Source organism: Fimicolochytrium jonesii, assembly GCF_025526975.1.
Source record: "Fimicolochytrium jonesii strain JEL569 chromosome Unknown EV422scaffold_2, whole genome shotgun sequence".
Lineage (NCBI taxonomy): Eukaryota > Fungi > Chytridiomycota > Chytridiomycetes > Spizellomycetales > Powellomycetaceae > Fimicolochytrium > Fimicolochytrium jonesii.
This window is the reverse complement of record NW_026515669.1, coordinates 31,298-53,205: the sequence shown is the minus strand read 5'-3', so window position 1 is coordinate 53,205 and position 21,908 is coordinate 31,298. Positions and strand designations below refer to the sequence as shown.

Sequence of the window (21,908 nt, the reverse complement as noted above, 5' to 3'; positions counted from 1 at the left end):
AGATAGACGGGAAGGAGTTTTCAAATTCTCAAGGAATTCTCAGCACACCACGCAAAGCTCTCCACTTCATCAGGCCCTAACCACACACCCACACGCAAACCTCGCTCTCGCACATACACATATGTACAGCAGTTAGAGCAGCATGGCCTCCCACCTCGCAGAGAGAGCCGGTGATCTTAACTTTCCGTTTGGAATCGAAGAGCTTCGCTCGTACGCATTCCGCCAGCCGCCTCCCGCATCCTTGGGCTCCGCTTCCAAATGGGGCCCAAACCACTTATCTGCCTTTCATGTCGTCACAAAGGCAAACCTACCGGTCGAAGCCGTGGTGCCTCTCCACCTGATACCGTCGCGGGACTTGGTTAGGGCCGGTCGACAGTCCCTCTTTGCTCTTGACGGAGACGTCGTGTGTGCCGAGGATGTCGAGAGACTACCGGACGACCAGGTTATCAAGACTGCGCTACGGTCTGAGTCTTATTGGTTTTACCGGCAGCTACAGGCCGCCGTGGATGAATATGGGACGGACACGATTCCAAGTGCTTCCACGACGGCCCTTGTGGAGGAAGACGAGGTGGAGGAAGACGAGGTGGAGGAAGACGAGGTGGCGGAAAACGAGGTGGACCACTTTGCGGGAACTCTCCTGAGGTTTTTTCTCCTACTCGTTACTGAGTTGGGACCGACTGTTGTCCGGGATAACAAGCCCTATGGTATCGAGTTGTGGTACGTTCCTTGCCTCTTTAATGCGGTTCCAATGCCGAGTTTGCGGCTGACTGATTTTGTAACCCTCATGCAGTCGAGGACGTTTTCACAGCACCTTATCACTCTGCGGTGGATTACAGGCCGCTGTCAATACAGATGGGCGTTTCATTCCACGGCGGCTCAGAGGTTCGAAACGAGGAAAGCTTGTTGGTGGGATTGCGCTATGTGACATCGAGGTGTGTGGAGCTTTTGAGTAATTAGGGCATCTTGAAAAACGATAAGCTAAAGGATGCTTCTAGGCAAAGCGACATTCTGGAGACGATGACCTCAATGCTAGGCTTTTCGCCGGATGTTTAGCAATTGCTGTCAAGAACCGGGAGAAAGCCCCCGGCGATCAGGAGGTCAGCTTTAGTTTGCATCCAACTTGCATCGGAGATAGCATTTACTGAAGTGCGCGATTTCGTTCTTGTGCAGGCGTTCGTGATTGGAATCCACCGCCGAGAAGCATATATCGTCCACACCTTCTTCCCAGCAACTTACCTCGACGCCATCCAAACAAGTGTCAACCTTCCTTCCGACGTGCACGTACTTCTCAAACGGAGCCGTACATTTGACTTGCTCTGGAGCGATCAGAGGCTCGATTTCGCTTGTGCGGTGCTAGCGATGCAGAACCATATGGCGACAACGGATAACTTGGTTGGACGGATGCGGTTTGAGACTCTTAGGGCGCCGGAGGCCAGAGACCACGTTTCTTACGGGCCAGTATCTTACGGGCCAGTATCTTATCCTCGATCCACAAGACGACCGCCACGGGACTTCCGGGCAACGGCCCTTGAGCTAGATCATCGCTTCTCTTCAGCACAGCGCACACTATCCGAACCCCGGCGCGAATGAGGGACACCCCTATTCTTATGCAAACGGACGCGTGATTTCTGGCAGTTATCATTTCAAGTGCGAAACAGATAACGCCGTCACCGTTGATTGGCCATGTGCATGCGCTTTGCCGTGCACCCCTATACGAATTCACGCGGACGACATCGGTGTACTGCTCGAAGCAGAGCGCGTGTTCTGCTGATAGTAGTCGTCCGGCCTAACTGGTCTGGGAACTGCTTGCGCTCTTGATTTATTGGTGGATGACCGAATGACTGCAGCACCTCGTAGTTCCGGTGCCCGTGCTCGTTCGTCTCGACGTTTGCAAGTAGGGATTGCAGTCGGCACAGAGACGTTTGCCTGAAACGTCCCTCTTCATCATGACGTAAAGCCTGCAATCTTCGCATTTGTAAGGTGAACACGTCTTGCAGCCATACCGGCGGATGGTAGGGCCACCGCAGTCCCGCCAGTAAACATCGTGGGAAGAGTCTAACGGACGCAGGGAAAGTTGGAACGCGTTCGTCCGCTAGTAGAAGCCCATTGCGTACGCGTAGGATCATGGATGCCATAAGCCAGACAGAGACTTGGTAGGACAGACATCTCCACAGATTCCACTCCACCCACAGGGCTTGTCCACCAATCCGCCACCCGAGTGCGCTCTCGACCGCATAAGTACAGCTCGCTTCCCGCTCCCCCCCAACCCTTCCATCGGAAGCACCGTCCTCATTTGGAACTTACTCGAAAAGAACACCAACGATGACCGCCCCGATTGAAACCGAGGACACCCCCCTGACCCTGCTCACACCCGATTTCAAGTGCTCCGGGGTTAAGCGCATGCAGCGTTCCCTCGACTACGCTCAGCATCCTCGGAAGTATCTCGAGAATGTGCTTGGCGCCGAGACATTTACCGACCGGGAGCATCTGTTCTGTTTGCCGGAGGTGGGGAAACCCGACGTCGAGATGGATGTGTACGGGGCTGGTGGGCATATGAAGAAATTCCAGGGGCATGTGGCGGAGAAGGTGTTGGGGAAGAAGCATGGATTGTTCTTTGGGACTGGTAAGCGTGCTATACTCAATTCTCTCTTTTTCGCTGCAAGATGTCTGACTTTTGGTTTTCACAGGCGTGGCCGCACAACTATCGGCATTGAAAGAGCATTGCACCGGAAAGGGCAACAATCTTGCCGCATGGCACCATCTATCGCACTTGGAAGGCCATGAAGAGAGTGCTTTCGACACTTTGTGGGGCTTGCGGCGCACACTCATCGGCGAACCCACAAAGGTGCCAACGGTCGCGGATATCGAAACTTTAACGACTCTCCCCGAAGCGGAGCGTCCTGCTGTGATTCTGCTGGAAGTACCCAACCGCGAGCTGGCTTGCCGGACATTCCTTTTCGAGGATCTAGTGCACATTTCGAAACTCTGCCGCGCGGCTGGGGTCGCACTGCATTTGGACGGCGCAAGGTTGTGGGAGATTGAGCCTTACTATCAAGAGCAAAGCGGGAAATCGATCAAGGATATCACCGCATTGTTCGATTCTGTCTATGTCAGCCTCTACAAAGGATTGGGAGGACACGCGGGCGCGATACTCGCCAGCGATAACGAAAGCTTCATGGCGGCCACCAAAACATGGCGGAGACGCGCGGGCGTCAACCCCATTACATCCTACCAAGAAACCATCGATTGCGAACGAGGGTTCAACGAAAACATCGGCACGTTCGCGCAAAAATACGCCAAGCTCAAATCCGTAGCCGCCGCCATCACACAAGCCACCTCCCCCTTCCACGCGCCAGACGGCTCCCGCTTTATCGTCTTTGAACCCTCCATCCCAACCTGCTCGCAAACCGTGATCCGTTTCCACGGTGCAACATCCCAGCAGCTCAAAGACGCCGTTGCGCTGGTGGAGAAGCAGCACCGTATCCGAATCGCGGCGAGATTTGCGCCGTGGACGGAGAGCGTGGAGGAGAAGAAGCAGGCGATTGTCGCGCGGACTAAGAGGCAGGAGGAGGTGGATGCGGGACGGACGCCCGTGGAGCCGGAGGATACGCGCGAGCACTACTTTGAGATGCACGTGACGAGGGAGCAGTTGAAGGTTGAGGATGGGCTATATGTGAAGGCGTATGTGGCGTTTTGTGAGGCGGTTATGGAGAGCATTGCGAGCGAGGGAAAGGTCAGTCAGACTAAGGCGTAGATAGCGTGTACGTAGGAAGATCTCAGAACAGTGCTTCGTATAGAGAAAATATGTCTGGTTGCCATCAGACTTTATTATGCGGGTTGCTCAGACGAGACTGGTGTCGTTTACAATAGACAAGATCACATATCATTTCCTTCAAGGAGCCGAATGTGGTCAAATTACCTGGCCTGCTGTTTGCATATGGGCCACATCATCCGTATGTGCCACAGGGGCGCATAGGTTGAGCCGAGAAGGTGGTTTTCGTCCTCATGGAGGCAGACCGTTGGCCCAGCGCACTGCATTTTTTGGAGCGAGAAACAAGACAGAACCAACGCGACGTTGAACGCGTGGGTCCTTCAAATTCAGATTCCTTCTGCGGCCGCTTTCGCTCTTGACAGGGCGTCCAATTACAGCAACGGCAACGGCAACGGCATCATCACTTACACCAACCACCTTTCGTCGTCAGCTTGAAATCAACGGTGCACCAGCGGGAGCAGCCGCCGCACACTCCTTACCTTCCGCGCAGAAACACACCCGCACCCACTTACCCAGCCACTCTTGGAACACCTCCCACACTTGGAACACATACCCCGCCTTCCACCAACATGGGTCTATGCAGCGGCTGCAGGAAGGTCACAAACCTATGTAAGCACCACCTCAACGCAAAATACCCACTTGCTCGCACTTTGCGCGAAGATGTCTATTCATTTGCTGCCGTCGGTGCGAGATGCGAAACTGACCCAACTCCGTCCGCTATTTTCAGTCTGCTTCAACCACCGCAAGAATGTCTGCGATAGGTGTATGCTTACAGGTACGGCAAACAATCATATCTCCTCCCATTATCTGTCTTCCCTTGCCTGCCCGCGTCCGTCCCGGGCCATCAGCTCATGTCTAATCCCCCCCTCCGCGTACAGATCACCCATCGTGCATTGTCCGCCCCTACCTGGCCTGGCTCGAAAACTCCGACTATTCCCCCAACTGCGGGATATGCAGTAATCGATTAGAAGGACAGCAGTGTCTGCGATTATGTTGTTTGCATGTGTTTCATGTGGGGTGTTTGAAGGGGTGGATATCGGCTGGGAACGGGGATGGAGGTGGGGGGTGTCCGGAATGTATGGTGAGTTTGGAATGACGAGAGGCCGAGCGGAGCGAGTGGGACAGATGGGATGCTTGAGGCTGGCGAGCCCTAGGCGAACGTATTCGCGATTGACAGCGAGCGCGACCTCTAACCACGATTCTTGGCGAGCTCAGCGAGCGTCAGATCTGTTGCGAGCAAGGAGAGCTACGCTCCGCCCACCGCAACCCAACATCCTCGTCGCGAGCGGAGCGAGCAGGGTATCATTCGTTTGATGCGTGGTTGAGGGATGGTTGATGAACGACCGCGCTCTAAAGAGGGAGCGAGAATGATGGAGTGGGAGGGAGGAAGAGAGGAAAGGCGAGCACCGTAGGCGCAAGAATTCCTGACGCATGCAGAGCGGACAGCGAGCCGTATAGGCAAGAAAGAACGCACCCGCCTGATGTCCTGGATCTGGTCCCGTCCCAACAGTCCTCTGACACCTATCATCGTTTTCAGTCCCCGATATGGCCAACCCCCGACAAAACCACCCCCACCGCGCACCACATCCGCGACACACTCGGCGACACTCATCTCCGGAACGGATCACCATATACTCTCCGTTCCTCATCCCTGGTAAGAAAAGTCACGACCGCTCATCACCGCCATCCCCAACCGCATCAAACTCATCCGTCTCCTATGATACACAGACACCTGCCCCCCCATCGGTATCCAACCCAACATCCCCCGCAATCCCACGCATCACAACTAAACCCCCCGCCCTATCCACCTACCCACCACCGCCACACTCCTCCTCCTCGCTTCCAACAACACCCCTATCATCCCGCTCCGCCCCACATTCCGCGAACACGTTATCGCGCAAATCGAGCATGTTGAGGATAGACAGCGATGCGGATAAGTATGGACGACGGACGACGAGTTTGCATCCGATGAGTGGCGGTGGGAATTTAAATTGGTGCGTATCTATCTCATACCACTGCTTGCGCAAAACATGAATGCTAATCCATGGTTTTGATGGCAGTGGGGGGAGGGTATCGATGCGCCGACTGGTGATTTATCTGTTGGTCGGGATGGCGGTGGTGTTTTTCATGTCGACGGTGGGGATGTGGCGGATGGCGGGGTCTGCGTCGAGGAGCGGAGGACGGGAGAAGGAGGCTGGTGCTGCTGCTGCTGCTGCTGTGTAGATGATCCGTGCATAGGATACGACCGTACGGTGTTACGTTGTGTATATGATATACCCGGCGGGTGTGTACCCCTGTTGAAACCATATATCCGGGGGGTTATGCCTGCTTGCTCTCCGAAGGGGAAGCCGCTTCCGCAAGATGTCACGCGTCGCGGGTGAGAACCTCCCAACTTCCCAAGTCTCAACCGTCATATATATTATAAAAGGACAACCCACCATCCCGAGAAGAGATCGAGCGACAAGCCTTCGTCCTCACCATCCCTTATCCCATCCTACCCATCGCAACGGCGCATAAACGCAACAACCGACTACCCTCTCAGCAACACAATGTCAGACGCAAGCTACACCACCCTCCTCACCTCGACCGTCGCGCCGGGCGTGCTTCACGTCGCGCTTAACAGGCCCGCTCAGCGGAATGCTATGAATAAAGTGTAGGTATGGAGTATTGTGTGTTTATTGTGACACTGGGAGGCGATACACGATGATGGGGAGTGGCTGCGGAGGGCAACAGGGGCGAGTGTGATGAAGAGAACCGCTCGATGCCCCCTCACAGTTATCGCGCACGGCCTGGGCTCCCAAAGCAACGCAAACGACCTCCTCCCCCTGAGCCAAACGTCACCCACCCTCGTCATATCTCACCCTCCCACTTCCCTCCCAGATTCTGGCGCGAATGCTTGCACCTCTTCACGCGCCTCCGCACCGACACTTCCACACGCTGCATCATCATCTCCGGCGGCGTTTCCCCCATCTTCACCGCTGGCCTCGACCTGAAAGATTTCGCGAGTCTAGCTGGTGATGGAGAGGACAAGGATGGGGCGAGGAGGGCGTTGGTGTTTAAGGAGCTTGTGGAGGGGATGCAGGAGGCGTTTTCGGCGGTTGAGAGGTGTCCGCAACCGGTGATTGCGGCTGTTAGGGGGGCTTGTATTGGGGCTGGTATGTATCGCGATGGAGAGCAGCGCAACCCCCTTGTCGCGAGCGGAGGGAGCGGGGTATCATTCATTCCGTCCGTCGCCCGTCCATCATTCATCCCTCACTCATCCCACCTCCCTGTCTTCGATTCCCCCAGGCCTCGACCTAATAACCGCCTGCGACATCCGCCTCGCCTCCCCCGACGCCTTCTTCTCCCTCAAGGAAGTCGACATTGGGCTCGCCGCAGACGTCGGGACGCTCCAACGGTTACCGAAAGTCGTCGGCAACGACAGCTGGGTGCGCGAGATTGCGTATACTGCGAGGAATTTCGATGCGGCGGAGGCGGAGCGGATGGGGTTGGCGAGGGTTGTTGAAGGGGGTCCGGATCGACTTATGGGTGAGTTACAATCATATATTTTGTTTGCGCCTAATCTCATTTGTAATGATTTGCCTGTCTCTCTCTCGCTCTCAGCGGAAGCAGTAAAGCTGGCAACCCTCATAGCGTCCAAATCCCCGATCGCGGTCCTAGGCACAAAAGAGGTGCTCAACTACTCGCGCGACCATACCGTTGCCGAGGGGCTGAAGTATGTCGCGGTGTGGAATATGGCTATGACGCAGACTGAGGTTTGTCAGGTTGAGAAGGGGGAGAAAGCGGGGTTATGAATCCCTTTCTCATTATATCTTCTGTAGGACATTCCGATCGCGATGCAAGCGACGTTGAGCAAGACTAAGCCTGTGTTTTCTAAACTGTAGGATGTCCAAAAAACATCAACATGGCACATACGTCGGGCGGCAACGCCTTCGAACCCACTCAACTGTACCATACACAATTCCCTCCGGCGAAATCCAAAACTCTAAAAGCGCGCAAAGAAATCCCGCATATAACACACAAATCTACGCAAACATATCGTCTTCCTCCTCCTCGTCTTCCACCTGCACTGGAACCTGCCTCTCCTCCCGCCCCATCCACCTTGTCTCCCATACCCAGACCCACATCCGATGCCTGGTCCTCGTCCAAGGGCTGCCCACCCCTCCACCCTGGATCCCACGCCCACTCCCATTGGCATTCCCGATGCTGTCTGGCATCTTCCAGTCGCTCAAGAGTGGTGGGACGCTTCTATTGGTCATATACCGCGCGGCCGACGTTGTGTTTAGACGCAGGAGCACACACTTTCATCCCAAGTTGTGCTCTGATCTTCGGTCTTCCCAAGATGCTCAATTTTGGCATTCTCTCTTTCATTCCAAAGACTTTTCAAAGACCATATCTACAACAACAAGAAGCACCTCTGACGTGCTGAAGAAAACACGAGTGCATATCTCAAAACTTTCGGATATATATCCCCGTCACTACTTGGAGCTCTGGTATTTGGTAACGGCCCTGACAGCAGAAGATCAAAGGAAATAGGAGAAGTCAGGTGAGTCCATAAGGTCATGTGATAACTTGCCGACGAACGAAAGAAAACGTACTTGGTGCCCTCAGAAACAGCGTGCTTGGCAAGTTCTCCAGGGAGGATGAGACGCACAGCAGTCTGAATCTCGCGGGAGGAAATGGTGGAACGCTTGTTGTACGCGGCGAGCTTCGAGGCCTCTCCGGCAATACGCTCAAAGATGTCGTTGACGAAGGAGTTCATGATGGACATTGCTTTGTTTGAGATTCCGGTGTCGGGGTGGACCTAAATTTCCAGATAGATAGTCAGCAAATTGAAATCGAAATTTCGAATTGGAACTGAAGAAAACCGAAAAAGGATAATACTAATTCTCCAAAGTTGAAGAAAAAAATTGGACGAAGGGACCAGACACGAACCTGCTTAAGGACCTTGTAGATATAGGTAGAGTAGGTCTCCCGACGGATAGTCTTCCTCTTGCCACCAGTTTTCTTCTCGCCGGAGGAGGGAGTGCTCTTAGCAGGGGCCTTTCCAGCAGGCTATGAGAGGAAAGCGAAAGAAAAAGGATGGAAGAAGTGAGTAAAGTGAGTCTATTAGGTGGCTAATCTAGATCGAATTCGGGGAAATGGGCGCAGATTGGCGGTGTCCACGAGAATTTCGGGCACAGCAGTAACGTACCTTCTTCTCGCCCTTGGCGGGAGCGGTGGCGGTGTTGGTTTCCTTGGGAGGCATGGTTGTCAGGGTGGATAGTAGTTTATAGGAGAGAGAGGTAGATCGAGTAGATTCCGGGCGGGGTCAGTAGATTGCTGTACGAGATGGTACGGACGCGTTGGGCGCTCTCTGCACCGTATGCGTGTGCTACCGGTTGGTAAGAGTAAGAACGCGTCTGATTGGTTGCTGCGAACACACGCTAAAGTAGACGATTAATGCTGGTAAGAGTCTAGTTTTGCCAGAGTATAGAGTATAAGAAAACAAGAGGAGCAGGAAGTAACCAAAAAACTATTGTTGTACAATCTCGCAAAGGACATATCCCGTGTTTAGAACTAACTACATGCACACACACAACTTCACGGGGGCAATACCAAAAACCTTTCTTCCCTACTCATTCGCGCAAGTATGGGAAATGATAACCCAAATCCATCGGGTCCAAACAGCTCGTCACGGAACGCACGGGCGCCCTGCCGGAGGGGTCGAAGTGTGTGAAGGAATGCAAAAATCCGATTAGGCTTGATCTTATAATGAATGCAAAGGAAGACGATACCACGTTCCAATTGTCCAAGCTTTCTTCTTGTAGCCTTGTTATTTAGAAGGAGTTCGCTCGTGGTAAGTTCTCCGACCATGACTACGTTGGGTTCTTGTTTTCCGACGGCCTTCATTATAGCTGACATGCCGGTTACCGAACGGGACGCCTCAAAGTCTTGGTCAAGAGGGGTGCGTGGAACAGCCGTAGGTGGGGAAATTATGGGTTTGCCTGGCGTGCCGGAATGATAGCAAAAGTACAAAAAGTTTATCTCAAGGCTCCGAGGTCTAGACTTGACAGGGATTTCGTTCGTTCCCCATTGCGCTTGATACTTTTGTGTTAAGGCCGTCCAAAGTAGTCGGAAAGAGGACATATTATCTAACCCAGACGATATTGAGTATTCCAAGCAGGGCAGTGAGATGTCACTTGAGGTACATTACCTTCCCATGTGAATTCCCGTCCTTGCACTCTGACTCCCTCCGGGTTCATTGTCTCAATGCCGAAAATGCTCTGAACACGAGTCAAGATTTGGCCTCGTGCAACGTATTCAAACAAACTCCCAATATCGTTCCGGAGTCTTCCGAGACGATGGTCGATGAACGTGGTCAGCGACGTAAACAACACCTGCAAATCCGCACTGATGTTGGGGGCAGATGGAAGAGCGTCTTCAAATTCATTGTCCGATTCGGCTGGGTCTTCTGCCCCAGTATCTTCAACAAGGTCGTCGAGAAAACTCTGAATGAAAACACGTCAGTCAAAAACGTAAATTGGGAACATGACCGGAAACGGCGTTCTTACCCAAGGTTCCGTTGCACTGATCCTCAGAGCACCAAGCCTGGTAGCTGTGGCAGATACGTTGTCGTACGCTTGAGTTACCACCTGTAGCGGGGAACTGGCTATATCTTGGATAACAGGAAGAATATCCTGCACGGCGGCTTGGACTTCTTGCAACGTTCCGATAGGGTGACGAAACGTATCCGCAACTGCACTGGCTACCGCACCCGGGGTGCCGGCTATGCTTTGGATAACAGGAATAATATCCTGCACGGCGGTTTCGGACATTCTCCGTACAAACCCCACCGCCAGAGTAGGTTTAACTTCAGTGGCCGGAGCCGGTTCCTCTTGGCTCTCAGTCTCGGCAGCTTTCATGGTGTCAAAAGCTGTGAGAAGCCAGAGTCAATTTCTCGGAAACACAAAAACAAGCATATGCAAACACCTTTATAGATATTCATTACCATGCCAGCCGGGAATACTTCGAGAGTTGTGACAAAGAAAACAGTCTTCCTGTATATGGGGGTCTCTTATGGCTGTAAAAATCGCACGATGCCGTCCTGTCAAATTGACCGTTGTCGGAGGGGTAAGAATCACATTATCCATAGACGGACGTGGCGTCTCCGACGTTGCGCCGCGGTATACGAAATGTACATGGCCGTCTAGTTTCCAGTGACGATGACGTCGCAGTTTGTCAAGGGCAAACCAAAAGACGACGGTGTCAAAATTGGCCTGGGCGGGATCGATTACGTTGCCTGTGCGGTTCCCATATTCGGAGGCGGTGACGGTAAGGATCGCAGAAACTGACATACTGTTGAGGGGAATACTTGAAATGCAGGACGGAGGAGGGACGAAGAGAAAGAGGGTTCTTCTTCCCTGCCAAAAAGCGGAAGAGAGGAAACCGCCAGTGGTTAAAAACAATGATCGACACGTGACTTGTGCTGTGGCTTACTAATACGCGTCGGAGTTTAAAAGGGAAACACAAGAATAAACAAAGTTAGGTAAAGTTACACGTATGAAGTGAAGATCTGAGCGTTGAATTCTGAGGAAAAGGGCGTCGAAACGACCGCGCGAAGGTCTGAAGGTTGCGCGCGCCGAATCCTTCCGAACCTGCCGAATTACCACCGAACCTGCCGCAACGAATCACCATCGGCAGAACCATTGGCAGTGACCGCTGAAGCATCCGTCGCCGCCTCCGCGACTGGCGAAGCATCCGAGAAAAAGAAGAGACCGGCCGCAAAGAGGCATCCGCTCCCAAAAAGCCACCCGCCGAGAAGAGACCAGGTGTAGGTCCCAATGCACCGCGAGGCGCCGGTTCGAAGGCAAGGACACGCTTGGTTGGCCGTATCGTAGCTTCACCCCCTCGAGCTCCGATGCCGTAGACATCGCATGAACAAGTGCAACAGGTCCAAGCATTGGAGGGGAGGGTACTAGTACGGTTGATGCACCAGATCCGGTATTGGACATCACTGGATCGGCCCCATAGTGCTCCCGTGATCTCAGTGTGTTAAATGTGGCGTATTGGGAGGGACAAGAAGACGTACTCACCCTTCTGCCTCGTTGAGGCTCAATCTGGTTGCCTTCAACGGGGCCCGTGCCACCTTGCTGCTAATAGCTAGATCCGTTTGGCGTATGATGGGGGTATTCTCTCGTGCATTTGCTGATTTCTGTCGCGCATCCTTCCTTCATATCCATATTTGTTTGCAATTTCATATGCCTGAACTGGCACAGCCCTTTTCTGCCCCTTTCTCTTGGTGTATACGCAATCCATTTCCGTTACTGCATGCAGCATGACTCTGTCACGGAGTTGGAGTTTGGTGTGCGTTTCTCGTGTTTGAATTTGGTTGTGTTGGAAACTGTGCTGACGATGGTGTCGTCGATGAAGTAACGGCTCTCCTGTCGAAAAATTCCCTCGCTGAGCATTCTCCAGCAACACTCAGCCTGCTAAGCCGCTGAACTGACTGAACAAAGCGGCATGCATCAGAGCGAATATCATTCGCCTTGAATTTTGAGCGAAGAGCTTGAATCCACTCAGATATACTGATAACTCAAGATGCCAGCCCACTTCGAACGGAAAGTAAGACTGGCCCTGCTCCAGGTACTCCGGAAGCGTCTGGGGGTTCATTTCTGTTATTTGCGAGCATCAGGTAGGGATGTAAAATCACTGGGAACAGAAGATCTATGTGTGCTTTTGCTTTTGTAATGGGGAGGGGAGGGTTTAGACAGCTTTCGCCCTCTTCCGCTCTTTATGTCCTCAGCCCTACACGTTATCGGCTGTACGCAGCGGGGGAGCTTTCTTTTGATCGCTTGCGTTACCTTGACCGTGCTTTGATGTGGTTCCGCTCGTGCCGCTTTGTTTGCCCATCATTGCTTTGTTTTTCTTGATGGCCCCGGCACTGATTTGACGAGGTAATGGGATTAGAAACCTCGCCGAACCGCCTCAATTTCGCATATGCAATGGAAGCGACTTACAATGCTTTCACCATGGTTCCAAAAACAATCTGGACTTTGCGTAACTATGGTGTACATGTGGAGACGATAGTTAGTTGCGAGCCAAATCCATGATGGCTACGGATTCCTGAAGTGCGTTACCTCCCACACCCATGAGCGAGCGTCCAGAGCTCCAGACGATTCGAGAGTTCCAAAGTCCAGCTTTGTCAAGCCTTCCATCTGCTTAGCCAGCGAGAACAGCGGAAGTACGGCTACCACAAAGATCCCGGCAATCGCCAAAGTCACTCCAATACTGATGCCGATAGAAGTAGTGCTGCTTTTAGTGCGTGCAGCGTCGATCTTGCCATAAATCTACAATTCGCGCATGGGAAGGATCAGCATTCCTATTACAACCTGTAAAGATAGCTGTGCAAATCGTCAAAGAAATTCACCTCGTCTCTGGGTAGCGTAACGACTACAAGCACTTTGTAGTTAAATGCCAGTTGAGCCATTCCCAGCGTAGTTATAAATCTTTTATTGTCGAGGTCAATCTCGAAGCTCGCTTGCTGCGCGGCAGCTGCCGTAGCAGCTGCAATGGTGGGAAACTTTTGCATGACTTCAAGCCGAAGCTTGGCCGTCCTTTCATCCACAGCGGCCGTGCCGTACTTGGGATTTCCACTGGCATCAAAAGTGACACCCGCCGTAATCATTTCGCTACTGGACAGTACTGAGAAATTGGTGGCACGGAAGAGGTCCTGAAGCTCCAACAGTGCTACGACTACCGGACGTGACGGTTAGATCCCGCTCAACGAAGTCTCATATCTTCAACTAGCGGACACGTACTGCTTTGTTCCATGGGCTTGATTTTTTGAAGCATCGTGATCCAGGAGTTATCCACATTGACTCCAGCACCGCACCCGTAGGACGGAAGGCCGGTGACAGAATCCATCCGAACGAGAATCGTGTATGCCGTTTTCAACCCAAGTCCAGTGACTTTGTTGACTATGATAGATGACCGGTCAGTAGAGATTCGCGAACCATGCCCAGCCGAAGACTTCAGCTTCCGATCTTACTGAAGAAAAACGGTTGCGGGACTACAATAGATTTGTTCAACATCATGATCATAACAGGCGAATAGTCGGTGAATGGGAACGTGTCATTTTCTGCGGGGTTCATCACTTTCCGAGCTAATCGAGGAGAAGGGCCAAGCTTCAGCAACAGATTACATGTAACGATTTAACGCTCCAATCATACTGGTTGGATCCAATGTGTATCCGCGCATGGCGAAATTGGATATCGCTGCGGATTGCATCACGTTAATGGGCTCGCCGGACGGCAAAAGGAGTGATACGATGATCGAACTTACGAGGATCGTCGTCCACTACTGCAATGGCACCCTTGTGGGTCGCTGGGTGTTCGATAGATTGCATCTGGAAATAGGTTTTAGGAATGCCTTTACGACCGAAAGTTTTGCTCTCTCTCGTACCATGCCTCGGATAACGCATGTGTCGTTCAAAATCGGGGTATTTCTGAATGTGAGAGCACTGCTGAGAATAAAATGCGGTAGTGGTTGTGGCACATAGTGCACCTACGCATTATTGCATCCGGATCTGTAGCGAGCCCCTGAGCATACCAGGACATCGATGCCGTTCTTCTCCCTTAAGATGGCGAGTTGTTCGGGAGCGCCGCGCGCAGTCTGGAAAGCGCGCCATGTTGCTACCCAACAAAGGAAGACCAATCGACACAGGCGCCAATAGCGTCAAAGGTATGGCATTAGAACTGGAAACATATTGTCCGCTACTTACGTGCTGCAAACATGTCCGCAAGGTCAGGTATGGTAGTCGCGATCTGGACGATTGGCAAAAGGGCGCTGATAGGCGCTTTGCACCGAAAGGTGACCTTGCAAGAAGAAATTCAAAGTTAGTAGGTCAACCTTGTGATATTTTCCTTCCTAAAACGTCAAATAGCGCTTACATCTGAAATAACAGATGTAAAATACTTCTCGGTAACAAGGGCTGCAGTTTCGTTACTTGCATTGGTCAAGATGATAGTATTCTATAGGTGCGTAGTCCAGACGTGAGCTCATCAGAACCTGGGAGACGAAGAAGTGGTCGCTAACCCCCTCTAACAGTCTCACCGGAAGCAATACGCCCAACAAAGCAAGACCAATCAACACAGGCGCCAATAGCGTCAAAGGTATGGCCGGTACCCAAGTTCCCTTGTTTCTATGACTTGATTCCTGCGCGAGTTCGCCAATATTAGGGCCTTCTTTCAGGCTGACTTTGCTGGAGCTCTCCATATCTCTCGGCTTCAATTCGTTCTCTTTCTACTCGTGTTCGGCCAGTTTCGCAGAAACAAGTCGATTAATAGAAGGAAACTGAGACGCGGAAGTGGAGCGGTGGGTTTTAGGGCAAGTTTTCCACAGGAAGGGCGTATTATTTGCAAATAAGGTTTGAAAAACGTCGGACCACGGCAATGTCTTTGGTCGGGCAGCCAGCTAAACCGCCTACGCTGGTACGTCGGTACTAGTAGGTAACAGTAGGTAGATGCTAGACCCTGATCTGACGGGTTGATTGTTGACCGGACTGCATGATCACTCGTCTGGTAGCACCAGGAATGCGACTAGTGGCCCAGAGTTTGACGGGGAAGAGTATGAAGTTGTAATACCACGATCGGCATTCAATTGTCAAGTTTAGTCATCAGCGTCACCAAGCCCGAGAAAGGAGTACCGGAGAATTGCTTACGAGATAAATCGCGCTGTCGGTTTTCCGTAATCATAGGCCAATGCCGTCAATTCGTCCTCCGGTTCTTGACGAATTGATAGTTCTCAACCAGTGTCGTCTTCCCCGGAAAGAACTCCTTTGTGGGAAACTGAAAGACACAGCGTACAATAGTCATTAACTCGCTATCATCGGTGTCTACCAAGATGGTGGCCAGAGCGGTGGTGAGCGGAATCGTGATATTCTGGCTTTCAGTGGCAAGCAGCCAAGCGGCCCTGAACCCCTCTCTCGTTGGTGGGGCCGGTTGGGCACTCTCCTTTTCATCGGAGGATGTCTATTCGCAAGAACTGTCGTATCGCACCTTGATGTTGAAAGGAGTTTTTGCCGGGCAAGATGGAAATCAAATATATCAAAAGGTACGTTTTTCGAAAATTGCTGTCAAGAAAATTGGGGCCACTTCTCCAATAATGACAACCGCAAAAAATTCTATCATTTTCCTCGAAAACTTTGATTCTGTGCAGGCGGCTTGGGAATCCCCATTGGACTTATGGTCCGCCCTCAGTTGTAAGCATCGACACATTTCACACTGTGCAGCATTCTGGATAACGCCATCCCCGTTTAGCATTCACTATCGAAGCGTGGGTGAAGCCTGGCCACAACCAAGACCGAGACTGTTGTTGGACCATTTTCGAAACGTACAATACCGACGATGGTAAGAGATACATTCCGGTAGCCTGCCAGGAACTCTTGCTAACTTATTAATCTTCTAGCAACCTCTCCCCAGCTGGTCTTCAAGGTCGCCGATAAAGGCGCATTGTCTCTCTCGACAACTAGTTTGGCAGCGGGGGCCGATCCCTGTGGAGGCGAACTGCGATCTAACTCCAGCGTTTGGAGCACATTTGGCAATGTTCTTCCGGTACCTCCAGGGAAAACTTGGGCCCCAGCTTGGCAGTGAGTATGCGCTATGTAGTGTGAAAGATGTTGGTTGCTGTTGTTGCTCATCCCCAGCAACGTTGCAACGTTGCAGTCACGTTGCTGCCGTTTTTGACGCTTTCAACAAGAAGATGACATTATATGGAGACGGAAACGTACTGGAATCGTACACGTGCACTTTGACGTCAACGTCCCCTTTCAGGATCGCAGGCGGGTCGTTCTCAATAGGCAAGTCGATTCTGAATTCTGATGATGGTACAAGAGATTAATCACTTTCCTTTTAGGCTTGTCCAAGAGAAGCACACCATTCTCACCATTTGATGGGGAGATGGACGAGATTCGCCTCTGGAATGTACCTCGGACTCAGGTTGCCGCACTGATTCTCTGCATGATTGTTTTCGTCGTTATACCAATTTTTGAAAGCGCATTATTCATGCCCGCAGAGCGAAATTCAAGCGGCGATGAACCGTCCATTAACCACCTCCGAAATTACGAACACTGTGTTTTATTACAACCTCGACAATTACGACCCTGCTCGGGAATTTTGGCTGACTGTAGGATACTGGTCTTTCCATATAGTTGAGGTTGAATCCGGACTCGGGGACGTTTTAAACAGTCTCCCACAACCGTTTCCCCCTTCTCAGGACTTATCTGCGCAACGTTATAATATGAAAATGGTAAGGATCATCCGAGTCCCTCCAAATCGACAGGATGCTGACGATATGAACAGTCAAACACAATACGAGGCGCACCGAAATATGTGCCGTCTACAGCCCCAATCCGAGGGAGCAGCATTGTCGCGAGTGTTACGAGGACATCAGCGGCAGCAGGATCAGGTGTGAATGGGCCCTTGCGCTTCAGGACAGAACAAGGACGATCATGTCATGGCTTAGAGTCGGTCATCTCTTTTCCAACATGTAGCTCAAATATCGCTGGTACAACCAGGTGCTGCCTCTGGACTCACCATCAGGCTTACATCACTGCCGAGCTGTGGGAGCGGTAGCACCGTATTGACGTTGCAAGCATCTGGGGGCACTGCACTGTCCACTGTGTCCAGCACCTTCTCAGCCGACAAAGAAGTCAATATGATATCTCCCGCGGCTCCCAGCGGTGCACCAGTCTCGGACATATGTAGATTTCAGTACACTGTGTCGGACGGCTCCACGACGTCCTCGGTAATGACCGTAAACGCTTACGTCAAGACGAATCGCAAACCCATTGTAGGCGATGGTGGCGGAGTCTTCTATTGCGACGGTAAGTATAAAAGCTACGTCATAAATCAGTCATAAATCTGTCATAAATCAGTTAACGTTGTAATCTACATGGCAGGGGATGACTACGCATACGCCAAGGTAGCTTTTGCAAAGCAGTTTTGCTCAAATTGGAGGATATCTGACTGAAAGCTGCTTTCCAGGATTTTTCTTTCGATACTGCGGATTACGGAGAATACGTAAGAGAGAATCAACGCAATAATTCCCCCAAGAAGTTGACATTAATCATCGCTTTATTACATGAGACGATTGAATTTTGGTCATACCATTTCTATTCGGACGGCCCAGTAGCCACCCTGTTCTCTTTCGGGTTGGTTTCCAGGCGCAATGGACTTGGAATAAACGCTAACGGGGGTTTCCTTTGAACCCCACAGAAACAACGAGATTGGAGTAAATTACACAGGCAATTGGTGTCTTCAAAAAGAAAGTCGCTGGTCAAAATCAGACTTTTGCATTGGCCGGTTTAAATTCGATCAGTACTCGCCGAATCAGAAAGCGGAAGCTTACAACTCGTAAGTAGCTGAAGCAAACAATTCGACGGGTGTTGCAGAAAGTTTGACCTTGTCTTCCTGTCTGACAGATGGGATCCACTACCGGAAACGGACTTCTGAGTCTTGATATTACGCCGGTCTTTGAGCAATGGTGCGTTCACTTCCCAACGTATACCCGGATCAAGAGGTTCGGAAAATATACCCACGTAGCTTCCGAACTCTTTTTTCAGGAAACACATGGCAATCGTTTCAACTAACACAACATTGCGGGTGTATCTGAAGTGAGTATCATATAGGCAACGCTCAATCCACGTGATTCAGACTCTGAGGTTGGCATTTTTGTAGCGGCGAACTTCTTGGACAGATCGCGAATGTGCCGTTTTTCGGGAAGCGGGACGGGTTGTACTTGTGTCATTGGTACGTGAGAGGCATAAAGAATATTTCAAACAATGCCTCCCAACATCTTTTAAAAAAACATGCAATAGGCCATTCTGGGGAAATTACCACTACTATAAAGTGAGTGCCGGAAACGACGGTGTCCTGCGGAAGGTCCAGCTATCTTAACGCGTGCTTCTCCGAAGGGGTTCCTTGACGAGTTTAGAGTCTTCAATTACGCGCGAAGCCGGAATGAAATCCAAGCCGACATGCACACCAGTCTGACGGGAACCGAACAGGGACTCAAAGGCTACTGGTATGGAAACAGTCGAATAGTTCTGTGGGTGCTCGTGATAATCAAAATGGTTTTGGTTTCAGGAACTTTGATCAGTATGCCGATGCCATAGCGTTCCAACAGCCTTATTCGCCAAACCGGTATCTCAAGGATTCAAGTCCTTTCAAAAACGACCTTGTCCCAGGTGGATGTGTTCCCAATAAGCTTCCTTATTGCCCACTGGGTGCCGGGCAATGCACAGCGACAGAAGTGCCTCAGGCAGATTGCTGGGACAAGGATGGGAGCACACAGAAAGCCGCGGCACTACCGGCGCTGTACCTGTCCAATGCTCCCGTCGGAGGGTATTTGGCCCCACTTCTGGTAGAGCCAGGCATCAACACTACCGTGTCCTTAACGGCTTTCGATCCTGATGGTGACGTCCTGACGATCAAAATTGTCACTGTTCCGGAACCAGGCGCATTCTACACGAGTAGCGGCAAGGCTGTAGCTGCTGGGGATGAATTTCTCGCGGGCACTGAGCTTACCTTTTACAATCCCAACGAGTATGAAGGCGGGAAGCCGGCATCACAAATTACTTATCTCGTTTCCGACGGATTGGACACGGCATCCAAGCAAGCTACCGTGCCTATACACGTCAAATGTCCTCCTGGAACTTCCTTGAACCTTGAAACAAACCATTGCGAAGACTGTCCACACGGCCAGTATATGCTAGGCAGCGGATTCCAGAATCAGTGTGTGCGCTACTCGAACTTTGTCTGGAAGTCTGGCCTCGGCGGAGTGGTCGCCGCTATCAACACGGTGGCATTGGCATACGTGTGTGTCTTGGCCATAGCGGTCATCACATACAGAAAGAGCAAGATAATTCGGGCCACCAGCCCTGGGTTCTCTTTTCAAATTATCTTCGGAAGCATTCTTGGACTGTTGGACGTATACACCTACATCGACATTCCAAATGCCACTACGTGCATTCTGCAGCCTTTGTTCGTTGCTGTTGGGTTCACAATCGCGATCGGGTGAGAAAACTCCTCAACAAACCATTGCCTTGACGCAGCCTGTCGACTAATAGCTTAATGCTTTGTATGCTGTAGGAGCCTCGTGATTAAGACGCTACGTGTTCACATCTTATTGTAAGTCTACATTTTCATGATTCCGACACCTGTGTCCCATTGCATTGTTAACCAAGCTTATACTTCCGGTATAGCAACTTTCCTTTCACCGCCAAGCGGTTTCGCTGGGCCCTGCGAGACAGGTTCCTCTTCGCAGTCTCTGGAGCAGCGGTCGCAGTTGATTGGGTACGAATGGCTTGTCAAAGGTCCGCTTGGAGGAAGAACTGATCAATTGCTATAGATCATTTTGATAGCCTGGTTCGCACAGGACAAACCTCGGCCGCAACTGCTAACGGATGTTGGCGGTTCATTGTACTGTATGTCCGTGCTGTCCGTATATACTTCTCAGGGAAGCTTTGCCAACTCGCATCTTCCTTTTTAGGGGGTTGCACTTCGAATGATTCTTCTACTGCTCAAGCTTTCTCGACAACTCTGATTGTGTACAACAGTCTTTGGTTGCTTCTCGGCATTTATTCCGCGGTTCAAGTGCGCAATGTGAAATCGGCCTTCAACGAATCTCAGCATATCATTAGCTGCATCTACACCCTTATGCTGGTTTCAGTCATCCTTCTACCGATGAACTACGCAGTCGAACTGTTTGGATTTCAAGTCCGCAGCCTCTTCGTTGCATTCCTGCTCATTTTTGGCTCCGTCTTCGTATCCACCCAGCTTTTCATCCCGAAGCTCATCGCTATCAGGGCTTTGGAAACGCGCGACAATAAAGAAGATGCCGATTCAGGGACACAATCCAGGAATAGGAGCCCATCCCATAAACCTTCAGCCAACGATTTGGAGGACAGCAACCAAACAAACTCCTTTGGCGTTGAAAGCATTTCGCACGAGCAGCAAATGGAGAAATGCATGTGTTTATCGGTAAGACTTCATGCAGCTTTGCTTTCGTTGACAAGTGGGCGTTGATAGGTTATTTCCGTGCAGGTCACGCTGGTTCAAGCTCAAATTGGCACCGGGATTCTTGGCGCATTTTCAGCACATTCGTTGTTTTATCTTGCTAACGAAGGGGCTATCATTTTACGGAAGGTATGACATCTATGGGATTCTGCACATCATCGCGAACGCGCTCCCTACTAACCCTCTCCTCCCCTCTTTAGTATCGACAAAGCACGTCAAATTACTATGTGTATCAGCAAAACAGTGTGAAAACAGTCAACGATACCACCATCTCTCTTGCCACGCAAGATGGTGAGCATATCAAACTCAGATTTGGAGACAAAGAGCACAAAGATGCTTGGATGACCGCCTTGAAGGCCGGTGCAAAGGCGATCGGCCCTAAATCTACCGTAGCGGCGACAGCCAGTCTCCAGCCGTAGTTGGTGGAAAGACTGGACGGTTTCCCATTCAATGTCTCTGCCCCGTCACATTTTCTTGGTATAAGACTTCATAAATTCAGTTGATGCCACACCATCAGGTCCGCATACACTGGCTAAAAACCAGGATCGACGATGCTAGGGTAGATTGTGGTAGAGATAACGGATAAAACCGATGGGGCCGGCGGGGAGGACTTAGAGGCATCGGAAGCAGAATTCAAGGTCTCCTGGTTTTCTGCGGCTAGATGCGCTGGGTGAAAACCCAAACCGGTTGCCGCTCGCGAGAGCGGCTCCCGGTGAATCCCCTTTCCGTTCTTACGACAGAAATCACCCTGGAGACCAGATTTTGACGTACCTGTGTCGAGAGCGATGAATTAGGTCAATTGTTGATGCAAAATGAGAGTGCAATGTTGTGAACAGGGTGTGCGCTTAGCCTGTTTTGTTCTAAGATCTGCTCAGGGCAACCCAGCATAGCCACCCAGAGCGCGTCGCGAGTGCTGTCAGTCGATGCTCCCTCTGGGTTTCCCTTTTGCCGTCAAACCCCGCCAGCTAGCCATTTCATAACGTACATATTAACTTGCAATCAAATGCTTGGGAGCCCTTTTTGGCTTATGATTCTGACTCCCAGCGAAATTTGAGGCACCTTTCATATGTGCATTTGTG

The 21,908-nt window shown here is 51.3% G+C and overlaps 9 protein-coding genes across 9 annotated transcripts; 6 read left to right on the top strand and 3 right to left on the bottom strand.

Annotated features, from left to right (window-relative positions):
* Nucleotides 1-142: 142 nt before the first annotated feature.
* EV422DRAFT_502978 (uncharacterized protein) lies at nt 143-1,590 on the top strand (the record flags this gene model as incomplete). Its single annotated transcript, XM_053068314.1, has 4 exons — nt 143-717; nt 837-932; nt 1,034-1,097; nt 1,171-1,590. The coding sequence occupies 4 exons, from the start codon at nt 143-145 to the stop codon at nt 1,588-1,590; spliced, it is 1,155 nt and encodes a 384-aa protein (XP_052929042.1).
* A 732-nt stretch (nt 1,591-2,322) lies between these two features.
* EV422DRAFT_599722 (pyridoxal phosphate-dependent transferase) lies at nt 2,323-3,886 on the top strand (the record flags this gene model as incomplete). Its single annotated transcript, XM_053073669.1, has 2 exons — nt 2,323-2,623; nt 2,688-3,886. 2 exons carry the CDS (start codon nt 2,323-2,325, stop codon nt 3,752-3,754), a joined length of 1,368 nt encoding a protein of 455 aa, XP_052929041.1. The 3' UTR covers nt 3,755-3,886.
* A 324-nt stretch (nt 3,887-4,210) lies between these two features.
* EV422DRAFT_131671 (uncharacterized protein) lies at nt 4,211-4,943 on the top strand. The gene is made up of 3 exons (XM_053064748.1): nt 4,211-4,381; nt 4,500-4,547; nt 4,651-4,943. The coding sequence occupies exons 1-3, from the start codon at nt 4,342-4,344 to the stop codon at nt 4,866-4,868; spliced, it is 306 nt and encodes a 101-aa protein (XP_052929040.1). The 5' UTR covers nt 4,211-4,341; the 3' UTR covers nt 4,869-4,943.
* A 258-nt stretch (nt 4,944-5,201) lies between these two features.
* On the top strand, nt 5,202-5,916 carry EV422DRAFT_131639 (uncharacterized protein). The gene has a single exon (XM_053064747.1). The coding sequence runs from the start codon at nt 5,318-5,320 to the stop codon at nt 5,804-5,806; it is 489 nt and encodes a 162-aa protein (XP_052929039.1). The 5' UTR covers nt 5,202-5,317; the 3' UTR covers nt 5,807-5,916.
* A 405-nt stretch (nt 5,917-6,321) lies between these two features.
* Nucleotides 6,322-7,656, top strand: EV422DRAFT_563400 (ClpP/crotonase-like domain-containing protein; the record flags this gene model as incomplete). The annotated part of the gene is made up of 5 exons (XM_053072062.1): nt 6,322-6,425; nt 6,653-6,927; nt 7,061-7,300; nt 7,376-7,527; nt 7,594-7,656. The coding sequence occupies 5 exons, from the start codon at nt 6,322-6,324 to the stop codon at nt 7,654-7,656; spliced, it is 834 nt and encodes a 277-aa protein (XP_052929038.1).
* A 460-nt stretch (nt 7,657-8,116) lies between these two features.
* Nucleotides 8,117-8,754, bottom strand: EV422DRAFT_513352 (histone H2B 1/2/3/4/6). Its single transcript, XM_053069157.1, has 3 exons — nt 8,708-8,754; nt 8,371-8,576; nt 8,117-8,281 (listed from the first exon to the last, which is right to left on the bottom strand). Exons 2-3 carry the CDS (start codon nt 8,541-8,543, stop codon nt 8,251-8,253), a joined length of 204 nt encoding a protein of 67 aa, XP_052929037.1. The 5' UTR covers nt 8,544-8,576; nt 8,708-8,754; the 3' UTR covers nt 8,117-8,250.
* Nucleotides 8,755-9,233: 479 nt separating this feature from the next.
* On the bottom strand, nt 9,234-11,168 carry EV422DRAFT_131634 (uncharacterized protein). The gene is made up of 5 exons (XM_053064746.1): nt 10,764-11,168; nt 10,327-10,688; nt 9,969-10,263; nt 9,550-9,906; nt 9,234-9,466 (listed from the first exon to the last, which is right to left on the bottom strand). Exons 1-5 carry the CDS (start codon nt 11,107-11,109, stop codon nt 9,447-9,449), a joined length of 1,380 nt encoding a protein of 459 aa, XP_052929036.1. The 5' UTR covers nt 11,110-11,168; the 3' UTR covers nt 9,234-9,446.
* A 1,220-nt stretch (nt 11,169-12,388) lies between these two features.
* On the bottom strand, nt 12,389-15,526 carry EV422DRAFT_513346 (uncharacterized protein). The gene is made up of 13 exons (XM_053069156.1): nt 14,867-15,526; nt 14,704-14,784; nt 14,535-14,628; nt 14,322-14,445; nt 14,216-14,258; nt 14,096-14,159; nt 13,984-14,028; nt 13,803-13,916; nt 13,573-13,731; nt 13,182-13,507; nt 12,892-13,101; nt 12,772-12,815; nt 12,389-12,695 (listed from the first exon to the last, which is right to left on the bottom strand). The coding sequence occupies exons 1-13, from the start codon at nt 15,026-15,028 to the stop codon at nt 12,560-12,562; spliced, it is 1,602 nt and encodes a 533-aa protein (XP_052929035.1). The 5' UTR covers nt 15,029-15,526; the 3' UTR covers nt 12,389-12,559.
* A 44-nt stretch (nt 15,527-15,570) lies between these two features.
* Nucleotides 15,571-21,248, top strand: EV422DRAFT_616654 (7 transmembrane sweet-taste receptor of 3 GCPR-domain-containing protein; the record flags this gene model as incomplete). Its single annotated transcript, XM_053073973.1, has 23 exons — nt 15,571-15,865; nt 15,971-16,013; nt 16,072-16,161; nt 16,220-16,400; nt 16,477-16,610; nt 16,667-16,749; nt 16,826-17,059; nt 17,113-17,218; nt 17,304-17,636; nt 17,712-17,734; nt 17,797-17,832; nt 18,234-18,295; nt 18,375-18,425; nt 18,490-18,561; nt 18,630-18,660; nt 18,726-18,835; nt 18,898-19,827; nt 19,903-19,941; nt 20,016-20,106; nt 20,162-20,237; nt 20,303-20,793; nt 20,857-20,958; nt 21,030-21,248. The coding sequence occupies exons 1-23, from the start codon at nt 15,656-15,658 to the stop codon at nt 21,246-21,248; spliced, it is 3,747 nt and encodes a 1,248-aa protein (XP_052929034.1). The 5' UTR covers nt 15,571-15,655.
* Between the last annotated feature and the right edge of the window lie 660 nt (nt 21,249-21,908).

Bases quoted from the DNA above. Each gene is read 5' to 3' on its own strand.
- EV422DRAFT_513346 (XM_053069156.1), bottom strand. From the start codon at position 15,028: ATGGAGAGCTCCAGCAAAGTCAGCCTGAAAGAAGGCCCTAATATTGGC. The intron at 14,259-14,321 runs GTAGGTGCACTA...TCTCACATTCAG, and splicing joins AGATCCGGATGCAATAATGC to AAATACCCCGATTTTGAACG. The intron at 13,102-13,181 runs GTGAATTTCTTT...CGCGAATTGTAG, and splicing joins TTACGCTACCCAGAGACGAG to ATTTATGGCAAGATCGACGC.
- EV422DRAFT_131671 (XM_053064748.1), top strand. From the start codon at position 4,342: ATGGGTCTATGCAGCGGCTGCAGGAAGGTCACAAACCTAT. The intron at 4,382-4,499 runs GTAAGCACCACC...CGCTATTTTCAG, and splicing joins CAGGAAGGTCACAAACCTAT to TCTGCTTCAACCACCGCAAG. The intron at 4,548-4,650 runs GTACGGCAAACA...CTCCGCGTACAG, and splicing joins CGATAGGTGTATGCTTACAG to ATCACCCATCGTGCATTGTC.
- EV422DRAFT_131639 (XM_053064747.1), top strand. From the start codon at position 5,318: ATGGCCAACCCCCGACAAAACCACCCCCACCGCGCACCACATCCGCGA.
- EV422DRAFT_513352 (XM_053069157.1), bottom strand. From the start codon at position 8,543: ATGTCCATCATGAACTCCTTCGTCAACGACATCTTTGAGCGTATTGCC. The intron at 8,282-8,370 runs GTACGTTTTCTT...TTCTGCTGTCAG, and splicing joins GCTGTTTCTGAGGGCACCAA to GGCCGTTACCAAATACCAGA.
- EV422DRAFT_131634 (XM_053064746.1), bottom strand. From the start codon at position 11,109: ATGTCAGTTTCTGCGATCCTTACCGTCACCGCCTCCGAATATGGGAAC. The intron at 10,264-10,326 runs GTAAGAACGCCG...GTTTTCATTCAG, and splicing joins TCAGTGCAACGGAACCTTGG to AGTTTTCTCGACGACCTTGT. The intron at 9,907-9,968 runs GTAATGTACCTC...CGTCTGGGTTAG, and splicing joins ACGGGAATTCACATGGGAAG to ATAATATGTCCTCTTTCCGA.